The sequence below is a fragment of the Culex pipiens genome, chromosome 1, assembly GCF_016801865.2.
Source record: "Culex pipiens pallens isolate TS chromosome 1, TS_CPP_V2, whole genome shotgun sequence".
In the NCBI taxonomy this organism is placed as follows: Eukaryota; Metazoa; Arthropoda; class Insecta; order Diptera; family Culicidae; genus Culex; species Culex pipiens.
In genome coordinates, this window is record NC_068937.1 from 97,399,467 (window position 1) to 97,412,860 (window position 13,394).

Genomic DNA, 13,394 nt, shown 5'->3' on the forward strand with positions numbered 1-13,394 from the left:
AGTTTTATTTCACCCAATGTCACCCACTCTATGGGTTGAGATTGGGTCAGTTTTCAAACGATTGGCATTTTCCAAGCAAGTGGAAATAACTGGAAAATTTCAATTTCTGTTACTGTCAGGAGGTCAGGGTTTGTTATTAAAACACCCAGCTGCTATAACAACACAAAATAATAACAGAGATTTGACCGAGCAATAACTGTTACCAAAAAATATAACAAGAAAATCCAAAAACAGTGAAAAAAATGATCCCGATAACTCAATTTGGTAGTAGTTAGATATGTTTTTTTGCGATGGCAAAAAACTGATTGTGATATTGTTTTGTAGTTTTTAGCTTATTGTTAAATTTGAATATTTGCCTGGTACCATTTAATATAACATATTTTCAAATGATTTTATTAGTATTTAGTAAATATTGACTGACGGTCTGTTGTCTTAGTCTTTTGCATTCTCTCATTAGATCTGTTCAATCACAATTTTTAGTCTTAGTGTCAGAGATGTTATTGTTTTTTCTTCTCATGACCGATGGTCATGATTTTCTGATCACAAAATAGGATATTTTAACAGGACTTATTATTAAAATGGCCTCAGTTTTGTTATTCCCACCTGCCCCGGGTTAAGGTAGAGTTCATCAAATTCCACCATATTTTGGGAAAATGTTGATAAAATATCTTAGAACATTCCTACGTTAAAATCTGTTGTTATATAGAAAATACAAGTTGAGCTGGGACTTCGGTTATCCGTATAATTGCCAGAGCCAGAGAGTCGACTTTAGAATTATCAATGCTGCAAGTTTATCCGGATATCCGAAGTCCCAGCTTTAATTACGAGAGGTATATCGTTTTTCGAACCCCAACTGACGGTACCTTCTTTCTCCCACAGCCTTCTCACCAAGTAAACCTGAAAATCATCAAACGACACGGAAACCCAAATCGACCACGTTCTCATCGATGGTCGGCACTTCTCGGACATAATCGACGTCAGAACCTTCTGTGTCGCGCGAACATCGACTCGGACCACTACCTGGTGGTGGCAATGATTCGCCAACGCCTGTCCGAAGTCAACAAGATCCCGTACCGCTGCTCGCAGTGGTATAATCTGGAGCAACTCCAGGACCACGAGGTCGCTACCTAGTATTCGCGGGAATCCTAAGCCCGTCTGGAGGTCTGCTGAAGTCGTAGCCATCAACGAAGCGGCATCGAGCGCCATTGGGTAGATGGACCGAGTTCGACGGAACGGCTGATTGAAATAGGAATGTCAGGCGATTTGGAATGAGAAGAAAGCAGCGCAGGACATGTGGCTGCTGCATAATACCTGTGAGAACAAGGAGACGTATACACAGTTGCGAAGACAGCAAATCCATCTCAAGCTGTCTGGAACAGCTTGAGGAATCGCTCCCACGAAACGCGTTATATCTACAAAAAAAAACTCTTTTGGAGTCAAGCGTCAAAATATTCAAGTATTTTTCGGAGAAGTAAACCAAAAATCTGGGCAGCAAAAAGATCACGGTGTGACTATATCGGCCGGGCTGGCACCGGAGGTCCACTCCGGGACGCGATCCCACTACTGCTTACCGCGGAGACTTTTAGCTGCTGGTTTTCACCCCTCGCTCGGTTCATCTCTCTTTAGCCAACCTGAATGCATCGGGCTCCCCCATTGCACCCATATTGACGGTCAGCTTAGTGCGGACGTCCCGTCAACATGGACCTGACCGGCACACAGTGGACCCCAACCTCAAGCCAGTCCAGTGATCCGACTCGTGAGTAGCTCACGTTACAGGAGGCGCCACGCTCCCAGTCGAAAATGGGCGTTGCAGCTGGCAATCAGCTGATGTTGTGGAGTGACCTTAAATTACTCTACAACTTGCCTAAGTTTCGTATACGACAAAGCTTAAAAATGATACGGAATATATATCGATATCCTCTCCAACAGTCCAACAAGAATGCTATTTTGGCATTTCTACGACACCCCAAAATGAACGGTACCTGTTGTATGTATCTAAAAATAGATCCAACGAAAGAGAGAAGAGTGGTACGAGAGAATTAGAAAGTTCACTAGCAGCTCCGTTTTGATCGTGTATCGTTCACTCTACCACTACAAAAAAAAACTGATTTTGAATGAAATGAATAAAGCAGGAGAAAGAGAATTCAGAGTTTGAATGAGTGAAGGTGCAAAGGTGTAATAAAATTTCTCTCACTCACACAAATAAACGAATAACAACATAAAAACTATTTTTCTCATACACAAAACACGCAATTCTTGACCCAACTGAATCGCTACGAATGCCAGTGCCATTGTCAAAGTCATCGGCTTAGGTTGTACCGACTTATAGTCGCGTTAATTGAAAGGCCCCCAATCCGTCAAAACGCGCCTTATCAACGTCGTTGTCACGGCTCAACAGCTCCGCTGACAGGTCCTGATTAATTTCGGCTTATCAAAAACCGCAAAATGTCGTCGTCCTCGCTACGGTTCTGTGCCAATTTGAACTTTATGTTCACCGAGTGTGGCGACCTGCTGGGTCGGTACGCGCTGGCCAAGGCCGCCGGATTCACCGGTGTCGAGGGGCCCTTCCCGCCGGACCAGGTCAGCGTGGAGCAGCTGGTGAAAGTGCGCCAGGAAACCGGTCTCGAGCAGGTGTTGATGAACATTGCGCTGGGTGAGGAGGCGATTGTGACTTGAAATATTTGTAGTCGAATGCATGTTGGCGTAACTTAATCTGTTTAAGGTGACGCCCCCGAGGGACAGTTTGGATGTGCGGCCATTCCCGGGCAAGAGGCCAACTTTAGGGCGAATCTGGAGCGGACAGTCAAGTACGCCAAGGCGGTCAATTGCAAAAAGTAAGTGCAACTAGTGGCACCATATCAGATAACTGATAACAATCGTGTAAACATGGAGAGTTTGTTCAGAAAAAAATTTATGAGCTTTTAGTTGAGTTTGCACAACAATCAATCAGGATGAAAAGAGATAGAGAGAAAGAGAGAGCGGTGGAAATTGCGAATGTATGTGTTAAAGTGACGTACGGAGCTTGCAAAGTTCATTTGTCAACCTTCTTTCACAAGCATCGGTGGTTCAGTGGTAGAATGCTCGCCTGCCACGCGGGCGGCCCGGGTTCGATTCCCGGCCGATGCATCGTGTTTTTTTTGCTGTATGAGTCGCCATCAATTATTTTAAGTAGAACAAAGGGAGCGTTCTTTTATTATGTAACGCAAAAAATCGGATTTTAAGACCCCCTCCCCCCCCCTCGTAACAACATTTCCATACAAATTAAAATTTTTGTATGGAGCGTAACAGGGCCTCCGAACCCCCCTCCCCCCCCCTATCTGCGTTACGTAATAAAAGAACGCTCCCAAACAAAAAAGTAAAATTGAATTGAAGATCGGCCACCTGCGCCAGAACTAAAGCCGTTAGAAAAAGTTAATTATTTCAGCTCATTACATTTTTGCTGGAGACTGTGTCAATGAAATCATGAAAAGATAGCTAGTCATCCGTCAATCCTGACCATTAACGGCGCCTGCCTCGTCAAGGTACAGAACACATCTCCTTCTTCCACAGAATCCACATCATGGCCGGCAAGCTGGCGTGCGCTCCCTCGGCGGAGCACGATTCAACCTACGTCCAGAACCTCAAGACTGCCGCATCGCTTTTGGAGCAAAACAACATTCTGGGCGTAATCGAGCCCATCAACAAGTACGCCCTTCCCGGATACTACCTTGCATGCTATGAGAAAGGTGTTTTTCTTTGTTTATTTTTGCTTATAAATTTTCACAATTTTTCTCCTTTCAGCGATTGATGTCCTCCAGCAGGTCAACAGTCCCAACCTGAAGCTCATGTTCGACATCTACCACGCGCAGCACATCCGGGGTGACATCAGCAATGGGATCCGCGAGTACGGGTCTTTCATCGGGCATGTGCAGCTGGCGCAGGTCCCCGGCCGGCACGAACCGGACTCCGAGGGTGAACTGAACTACGCGTACGTGCTGGGCCAGCTCGAGGCGAACGGTTACGGCGACTGGGTTGGCTGCGAGTACAAACCCAGGGGAAAAACCGAGGAAGGTCTCGGCTGGTTACGTACCTTTGGCTACTGGAATCGATGAGAGCCCGCGGGGAGGGCAAGGTCAGCGGAAGTTGCGAGAACAAATAGAAAGTTGTTGTCTTTATTGATTTATGGATGCGAATAAAAGTTTTTTAGGAAAGTTGATTGAAAATGTATGAAGAGTTGGTCCTTTAAATTGTAGCTTCGCCAGCGTGGAACCATCAGTTTCGTGCAAGAGTTTCACTATAAAACCGCAAGAAGAACCATGGTTATCAAGGACAGTGACTTTGACGAGTCGTTGAACTATGCGTTGCTGCGTGGTGACATGGGTGCCATTTGGGACACCACAAAGGATCAGCGGTTGATGAACGGAACGATGAACCCGGAACTTATTCAGCGGGCCAAGGAACGGGCCATTCGAGCCCAGCTGAACTCTGCGGATGGAGATACAGCCGAAACGCACGATCAGTTCTACCGGGATCACAAGCTGCTGTTGGTGTTGTTCCGCGCTCTTGCCGTCATGCCTATTTTGCGATCTTCACCGGGACGAATCACGTTCAACTGGAGGTCCTGGGCATCGATCTACGCATATTGCTTCTATTTTCTCAGTACCATCGTTGTGCTTGTGGTCGGCTATGAAAGAATCAAAGTGCTGCAGGAAACGAAGAAATTCGACGAATACATCTACGGCGTCCTGTTCGTGATCTTTCTCGTGCCGCACTTTTGGATCCCGTTCGTTGGGTGGGGTGTGGCGAAGCATGTCGCGGTCTACAAAACCATGTGGGGAGCCTTCCAAGTGCGCTACTATCGCGTCACCGGAACGAACCTCCAGTTCCCCCATCTGAAAGTCCTAATCGTTATATTCTCCATTGGTTGTCTGATTTGCGCGATCGTGTTCCTTCTATCGCTCAGTTTCCTGCTGGAAGGTTTCCTCCTGTGGCACACTACAGCCTATTATCACATCATCACGACCCTGAACATGAGCAGCGCCCTTTGGTACATCAACTGCCGCGGCATCCGGGTGGCCTCGTCCAGCCTGTCCGATCGGTTCCGCAAGGACGTAGCGATCGAGTGCACCGCCGCGATCATCTCCCAGTACCGCTTTCTCTGGTTGAATCTCAGCGAAATGCTGCAAGCCCTCGGAAACGCTTACGCCCGGACCTACTCCACGTACTGCCTATTCATGTTCGTGAACATCACGATCGCCATCTACGGAGCCCTCTCCGAAGTGATCGACCACGGATTCCAGTTTTCGTTCAAGGAGATCGGTCTCATCGTAGACACGGTCTACTGCTCAACTCTGCTCTTTATCTTTTGCGACTGCTCGCACAACGCCACGCTGCAGGTCGCTCAAGGAGTTCAGGATACCCTTCTCAGTATCAACCTGCTGAAAGTAGACCTCCCGACTCAAAAGGAGATCGATCTCTTCATCCAAGCCATAGAAATGAACCCAGCGATCGTCAGTCTTAAAGGATACGCCGAAGTAAATCGGGAGCTGCTCACTTCGGTAGGTCAATTAAATTTCTATATTGCTAAAAAAAACTTAAGCTATGATAATTTCAGAGCATCGCGACAATCGCGATCTACTTGGTGGTGCTGCTGCAGTTCAAACTATCGCTAATTTCGCAACAGATGCCGGTCGATTTGTTGGAGAACTTACATAAAGCTCACGCTCACTAAGTTTGTTCACACATGTTGCTGTTGTTGTTTTTTAGCACAAGTGTTTCGAATTTGTTTGCACAACGTTTACGTTTACCACTACGAAGAAATAAATTAAAACTTTATTTTGAGCCAAAAAATCATGGAATGTGATTGGACACTCAATAGGGAGCGTTCTTTTATTACGTAACGCAGTTGGGAGGGAGGGAGGGAGGGGGTCGGAGGCCGTGTTACGCTCCATACCAAAATTTTTAAGTTGTATGGAAATTTTGTTGCGAGGGGGGGGAGGATTTAAAAATCCGATTTTTTGCGTTACGTAATAAAAGAACGCTCCCATACTATTTTGTCTGAATTTTATTCGTATTTATGTATAATTGGGTACTAAAGCCCTATGTCAATTTTTATGTACAACGGTAAAAAACACGATTAAAAACCATTTCTGATCACTTTTTTTCATTTTAACGCAAAAAAAAAATTTGACATGACAACATTTTTTCGATGGATCAACTATGGTCTCCTTGGAACGAGCTGTCAAGTAGGAGCTTTTCTGTCAAGAAGGACCGCGAGGTTAATTTTTCAAAATTGATTTAAAAATCAATTTTAAACTCTTTGTGGTCGTACAAAGGGTCATTGTACTCAGAAAAATAAGCTTTATCGCTGTAAACAATAATATCAGCAATCTAAGCTTCATTATAGGACCCAATTATATAACAGAAAACTTGACACACCCTACACAACACCAATACAATTATAAATCGGAGCGTTTGGTACGATATGTCCACGCATCCTTCCTCCCCAGTAGATTCTGTGAAATATAATCCGTTCTCAGAATCCTCTCTGCGATAAACACAACGCAGTAGGGCCGGCCGCTTTAAATTTTGAAATACATTTTCGGGTGTTCTCGGTTATACTGCAATTATTAATAATGACAAGAAAAGAAAAAGACGTTTTCTCAGCAACTAATGGTCTGATTTTCAATGTTAAAATATGAAACATTCGTGAAATTTTCCGATCTTTTCAAAAACAACATTTTGATTTTTTCAATCAAGACTAACATTTCTAAATTTTTAAAATATTTTTTTCGAAAAGATCGAAAAATTTCACGAATGTTTCATATTTTAAGGGGTTACATACATGTAAATCGACAAAAAAGTCAGAGGTTGGTGTGAGCACACACTTAATTTTATTTAAATCTGTTTGCAGGGTATTTAAATATACATTTTCATATATTATCAAAACAAATTTGAAGATATTTGGTTGTATCATTGCCGAGATATAGCTATTTGAAGTTAGGGACCATCCATAAACCACGTGGACACTTTTGGGGGGGGGTATGGCAATTGTCCACGCTCCATACAAAAAAGTTTTTATTTGTATGGACAATTGTCCACGAGGGGGGGGTGTTGAGATTCCCAAAAAAGTGTCCACGTGGTTTGTGGATGGTCCCTTAGCAGTTTCAAAAAACGGGTGCCACGATATCTCAACACTGCCTTGACCAAATCGGCTCAAAATTTCGGTGAAGGCCGAAGGCCGATTTTCAAAAAACTTATTTTAAAAAATGATAAAAATATTTTTGTGTTTTTCATATAAAAAATCGTCAGTTTTTGATTTTTATATTTTTTTAAAAAGCAAAATTTAAAAATCGGGCTTCGTCATGCACACGGGATATGTCTAGGGATTCTTCACCCCGAATTTCAGCCAATTTGGTCCATCCCATCTCGAGATATCGTGGCACCCGTAAATCAACTCGGTGTTTCGAGAAAAACACTCAGAAAGTTTGACAGTCCGCTTTGCGCACGGCAAAATATTGATCTTAAATCGTCTCTAACTTAGTTTTATCATGGAATATCTTCATGAATGTTTCAGGAGTGATTGAAATTCATCTTTTAAGTGGATTTAATACATTTTCTGTAATATGAAATATTGTGATTTTCTACATATATGTAACCCCTTAACATTGAAAATTTGACCATTAGTTGCTGAGATATCGACATTAGAAAATGGAGGGTTGTTTGGGTGAGACTTGAAAAAATTAAATTTTCCTGCTTTTTTTTTTCTTTTATCCGCTGTATCTCAGCTACCAGTGGTCCAATCTTCAATATTTCTTAAACGAAATTGCAGGAAATTTTCTGAACTCAGGAATAGACAATCATTGACACCATTTTAAAAAGTCAAAAAACGGAATTTATCGGACAAAATTTTACTTTGAATGGCTTTATTTTCAAAACGGTGCACTTAATTTAAAAAAAATGTACAGTTCTTTTCGATTGCAAAATCGATTTTACATTATAAAATGAGGTCAACAAATTTAACCCTCTACTGCCCAATTTTTTTTTTCGAAGATTTTTATTTTTCCCGTGTTCAGGACGTCATTTTGAGCAACTTTTGTTCTACGAAAAACTTGACTTCTCTTGTTTTATGTTTTTCTTGTTCCATTTTTAGTATTTTAATTTGCATTTATCTTGCTTAGTTTATGTTTGTTTTTGGTAGTATTTGGCCTATTCTACCACCTCCTATCATTACATTTTGCCTATCTAATTTTTTCATGTTTTTACAGGCACTTTTTCAATTTTTTGCTTGTTTTTCATATTTTCTGCTATAGTATGGCACCATTATCATTTAAATTTTAGAAAAATGCGTAGAGGCATAGTCTGGGGCACTGGAAAAAATACTGCATACTTCTTTTTACTTAAAATACAGAAAATGTTAGTAAAAAACACAGCCAAAGTTGACCCCTGAAAAAATGACATTTTTAAAAACATTGGCAAAGTCTCATAAAACAAGTAAAACTTCCAACCCATTTTCTAAAATTTTAAGAGTTCTTCTTTCCAATGCTTTTTAAAGATCAAAAATTGGATGAAAAATGGATTTTTTGTGATTTTTTAAATCGAAGCCCGTCAGACATGCATCCGCTTTAACTCCTCTTTTAGAAGAACTTGTTTGGCATTTCACGTAGATGATACCCAGCATGTTGTGCCAGTGATTAGAATACGCTAATTATGCTTGTCTTTAAGGCTCCCGAAGACCCTGAGAGATTATTTTGAAACCCAACTGAGATATAGGTTAAGAACTCTTAATTGCACTCAAAGAGCTTTTAAGAAGTTCTTCTTGAGAGCTTAAGAGAACATTTACATGAAAATATAGCTAAAATCGGGTTTTCCAATGAACCAATGTTTTCTAAACATTATTCAAGCCAAAAACAAGGGATTTTTACCTGGCAACAAGCATAACGTTGCTTTAAACGAAAATGCCATCTAGAACAAGCTGAGTGCCGTTAAAAAGAGTTCATAGTGCCGACCCTGACTGAAAAGTCCGTCGGACGTCCGTCGTTTGTCGTCCGTGCAACCGTACGACGTCGCACGACAATGTCGTGCGACATTCGCACGAATGTCATACGTTTTTGCACCAAAATGTCGTATTTGTCGTGCGATCGATCATCGAAATTGTTCGACATTGTCGTACGACATTCGACCGACGTCGCACGGTTTTGTTATTTAGGTTGTCGTGCCTTTGTCGTGTGCTGTTTTTTCAGGTTTTTAGGTTATGTTGCAGTTAAAAAATAGATGATTGTTTATTTTTAATTTATTTTATTTTTTCATGTAATTTGCACATTTCCCCACAGTAAAAAATCAATTATTTCATTATACTTGTTGTGTCGCGGATCTTCACGTACATCTTGGTGTCGTCTTCCGGTTGGTCTTCCAGTTCTTCTCGTCGCTCGGCATCTTGGCCGGAATTTTTTGGCGTTGTCTTCCGGGTCCGGATTTTGTCAGCCATCTTTTCGAGCCGACGCCAGCGTGCGGGGCAGCATCTTGATCAAGAAGGACTATTGCTCCTCGACTAGCCGCAGATACGGCGGGGTGCGGCGCCACCGTTTATGTCCCATGGATAGATGGCCACCGGAGTACGGGACAACATCGGTTTACGAACTTCTGGAGCAGGTGTTTTTGCGGTCGTTACAGCTTCCGTTCAACAAGCTGCGTGGAACAACACGGAGACGCTGGGTTGTTAGCAGGATCAGATTGGAATATGTTTGGTTACCTGAAAAAAGATAACGTCATTCGGCTGAATAATCATATCCAAATCATATCTAGAGTTTTGTTGTTGAAACAAAGGGAATCTCATGACAGATATCATACTCAAAAAATCTGTGAAAATTCATAAAATAATTAATTGTGGAATATTCAAAAGTTTAACTTTCAATGTAAAATTTTGAAAACAAATTAATTAAAAAAGTAGTTAATTAAACCTTATTTTTTCAGAAAATAAAGATTAAAGCAAATTTAAGACAACAAAATATTCTAACATTTTAAATTTCAAATTAAAAATCAACATTAACGCAAGTTTTATGGAGAAACCCCATCTGGACCTGTTTAATTATTTTTGATTTTTTTAAATTAAAATGCATGTGTTTCTGAAGACTCCAAAGTCCATGCTTTGAAGAAGCTAAGAACTTAAAAGACTTTAAATAATTTTAAAATGTTCGAATGTTTAAATTAATCGTAAAAATTCAAAATATCTGAATAATTTAAAAATGAAATTTAATGTTTGATATTTTTGAAATTTACAAATATCAAGAATTAAAAGAATACACTCAAAACCCGATGGTTTGACACAAACTGTTGTCAAACGAAAGGGGTCACTTTTTAGTTTGACACCCATTTTACAAACGAAAAAGTGACCAACCACCGGGGGCTGAGTGTAATACAACATAAAAATTTAAGAGATTAAAAATTGTAGAACCTAAGAATTCAAAATTATTAAATTTTTTTTTTAGAATTTAGAGTTTTAGAACTTTAAAATTCTGAAATACTAAAATTCTTAATTTCTATAAATCTTTAATTCTAAAATTAAATTGATACGCAGATGGGAAGGAACGCAAAACTCCATACAAAAAAACGCCCAAGAAACGGTCAAGGAAAGGGTCACGAAAAGATTTTTCTTAAGCGGTACGCAGCTGAAAAGTAACAGAAACGGAAAGATTGCGTTTGACGTTTCTTCGCGCGGTGCTTGTTTGTAATATGTTTTGATGAAAAAATCAAAGAATTGTAATTTTTCTTTTTGAATGCGACTGATAATTACAAACGTTTTAATAATTTTGTATTGGAGATAATAATATTTAAAATTCCCGCCGAATCTCAAAAAGCAGAATATTGAAACTAAAAGGACAGATTTAGTTTTTCGGTCGAAATGGAGTAAAAAAAGAAGTTGTCTTTATAGATGTTGACCATCGTGTCACCAACAATTTATTGCTAGTACCAACCAGCTACCTCTGGATTATGAGTCCCCTGCACTGTCCGATTTATCCACAGTCGCGGGACCAAAATGAAGTAAATCAGAGTGAAATTAAACTTGACAATAATCATACAAATATCTATGTTCTTACTGAAAATACAATAATAATCTGAAATTTTGAAATCCAACCAACGACAAATTCAAAAATGTGAAAAAACAAATATTTCAGCAATTTCAAATAACATTTTTTTTTGAATAATAAAGAAAATTTCAACAAAAATCTGAAATTTGGAAAATCAAAATAAAAAATATGCAGAATTGAATAATAATTTTAATGTTTAACGTTTTTATAAATTCCATAGATCAAAAATGTTAAAATTCGAAACGAATGTACAAGTCGAAATTCCAAAAGTTTAAAAAATCGGAAATATAGAAATTCGTAAATACAAATTTACGAAAACCTCGAAATTATAACAATCAAAAACTCTATTTCTTCCAAAATTAAAAAATCTTGAATTAAAATTTAAATAAATTTAAAAAATTTAAGAATTTAAGAATTTAAAAATTGAAAAATTTAAAAATTTAAGAATTTAAGAATTTAAGAATTTAAGAATTTAAGAATTTAAGAATTTAAGAATTTAAGAATTTAAGAATTTAAGAATTTAAGAATTTAAGAATTTAAGAATTTAAGAATTTAAGAATTTAAGAATTTAAGAATTTAAGAATTTAAGAATTTAAGAATTTAAGAATTTAAGAATTTAAGAATTTAAGAATTTAAGAATTTAAGAATTTAAAAATTTAAGAATTTAAGAATTTAAGAATTTAAGAATTTAAGAATTTAAGAATTTAAGAATTTAAGAATTTAAGAATTTAAGAATTTAAGAATTTAAGAATTTAAGAATTTAAGAATTTAAGAATTTAAGAATTTAAGAATTTAAGAATTTAAGAATTTAAGAATTTAAGAATTTAAGAATTTAAGAATTTAAGAATTTAAGAATTTAAGAATTTAAGAATTTAAGAATTTAAGAATTTAAGAATTTAAGAATTTAAGAATTTAAGAATTTAAGAATTTAAGAATTTAAGAATTTAAGAATTTAAGAATTTAAGAATTTAAGAATTTAAGAATTTAAGAATTTAAGAATTTAAGAATTTAAGAATTTAAGAATTTAAGAATTTAAGAATTTAAGAATTTAAGAATTTAAGAATTTAAGAATTTAAGAATTTAAGAATTTAAGAATTTAAGAATTTAAGAATTTAAGAATTTAAGAATTTAAGAATTTAAGAATTTAAGAATTTAAGAATTTAAGAATTTAAGAATTTAAGAATTTAAGAATTTAAGAATTTAAGAATTTAAGAATTTAAGAATTTAAGAATTTAAGAATTTAAGAATTTAAGAATTTAAGAATTTAAGAATTTAAGAATTTAAGAATTTAAGAATTTAAGAATTTAAGAATTTAAGAATTTAAGAATTTAAGAATTTAAGAATTTAAGAATTTAAGAATTTAAGAATTTAAGAATTTAAGAATTTAAGAATTTAAGAATTTAAGAATTTAAGAATTTAAGAATTTAAGAATTTAAGAATTTAAGAATTTAAGAATTTAAGAATTTAAGAATTTAAGAATTTAAGAATTTAAGAATTTAAGAATTTAAGAATTTAAGAATTTAAGAATTTAAGAATTTAAGAATTTTTCAGAATTTAAGAATTTAAGAATTTAAGAATTTAAGAATTTAAGAATTTAAGAATTTAAGAATTTAAGAATTTAAGAATTTAAGAATTTAAGAATTTAAGAATTTAAGAATTTAAGAATTTAAGAATTTAAGAATTTAAGAATTTAAGAATTTAAGAATTTAAGAATTTAAGAATTCAAGAATTTAAAGATTTAAAAATTTAAAAATTTAGGAATTCCAGAAAAAAATTAAACATTTGTACCAGCCTTATTTTATAATTTCAAAATTTCCTAACTTCCTAATTTCCTAGTTTCCGAATATCCTAATTTCCTTATTTCCTAATTTCCATACTTCCAAATTTCCTGATTTCTTAACTTCCTAACTTCCTAAACTCCTAATTTCCTAGTTTCTTAATTTCCTGATTTCCTAATTTCCTAACTTCTTAATTTCCTAACTTCTTAATTTCCTAACTTCCTAACTTCTTAATTTTCTAATTTCTTAGTTTGCTGATATCCTAATTTCCCAATTTCCTAACTTCCTAACTTCCACACTTCCTAATATTCTAATTTCCTAACTTCCTAATTTCCTAATTTCCTAATTTCCTAACTTCCTAATTTCCTAACTTCCTATCTTCCTAATTTCTTAACTTCCTAATTTCCTAGTTTCCTGATATCCTAATTTCCCAATTTCCTAACTTCCTATTTTCCTAACTTCCTTATTTCCTAGTTTCCTAATATCCTAATTTAATTTCCTAACTTCCTAATTTCCTAGTCTCCTAATTTTAAATTTTTTCTTTATTTCC

General features: G+C 36.7%; 2 protein-coding genes and 1 non-coding gene across 3 annotated transcripts; all 3 read left to right on the forward strand.

Moving 5' to 3' along the window:
- Nucleotides 1-2,271: 2,271 nt before the first annotated feature.
- On the forward strand, nt 2,272-4,206 carry LOC120427262 (putative hydroxypyruvate isomerase). Its single transcript, XM_039592121.2, has 4 exons — nt 2,272-2,653; nt 2,723-2,834; nt 3,550-3,725; nt 3,781-4,206. The coding sequence occupies exons 1-4, from the start codon at nt 2,446-2,448 to the stop codon at nt 4,089-4,091; spliced, it is 807 nt and encodes a 268-aa protein (XP_039448055.1). The 5' UTR covers nt 2,272-2,445; the 3' UTR covers nt 4,092-4,206.
- On the forward strand, nt 3,056-3,126 carry Trnag-gcc (transfer RNA glycine (anticodon GCC)). The gene has a single exon. It is a non-coding gene; the product is annotated as a tRNA-Gly (tRNA).
- Nucleotides 4,207-4,284: 78 nt separating the features above from the next.
- LOC120427261 (gustatory and odorant receptor 22-like) lies at nt 4,285-5,849 on the forward strand. Its single transcript, XM_039592120.2, has 2 exons — nt 4,285-5,537; nt 5,594-5,849. The coding sequence occupies exons 1-2, from the start codon at nt 4,296-4,298 to the stop codon at nt 5,708-5,710; spliced, it is 1,359 nt and encodes a 452-aa protein (XP_039448054.1). The 5' UTR covers nt 4,285-4,295; the 3' UTR covers nt 5,711-5,849.
- The last annotated feature ends 7,545 nt before the right edge of the window (nt 5,850-13,394 follow it).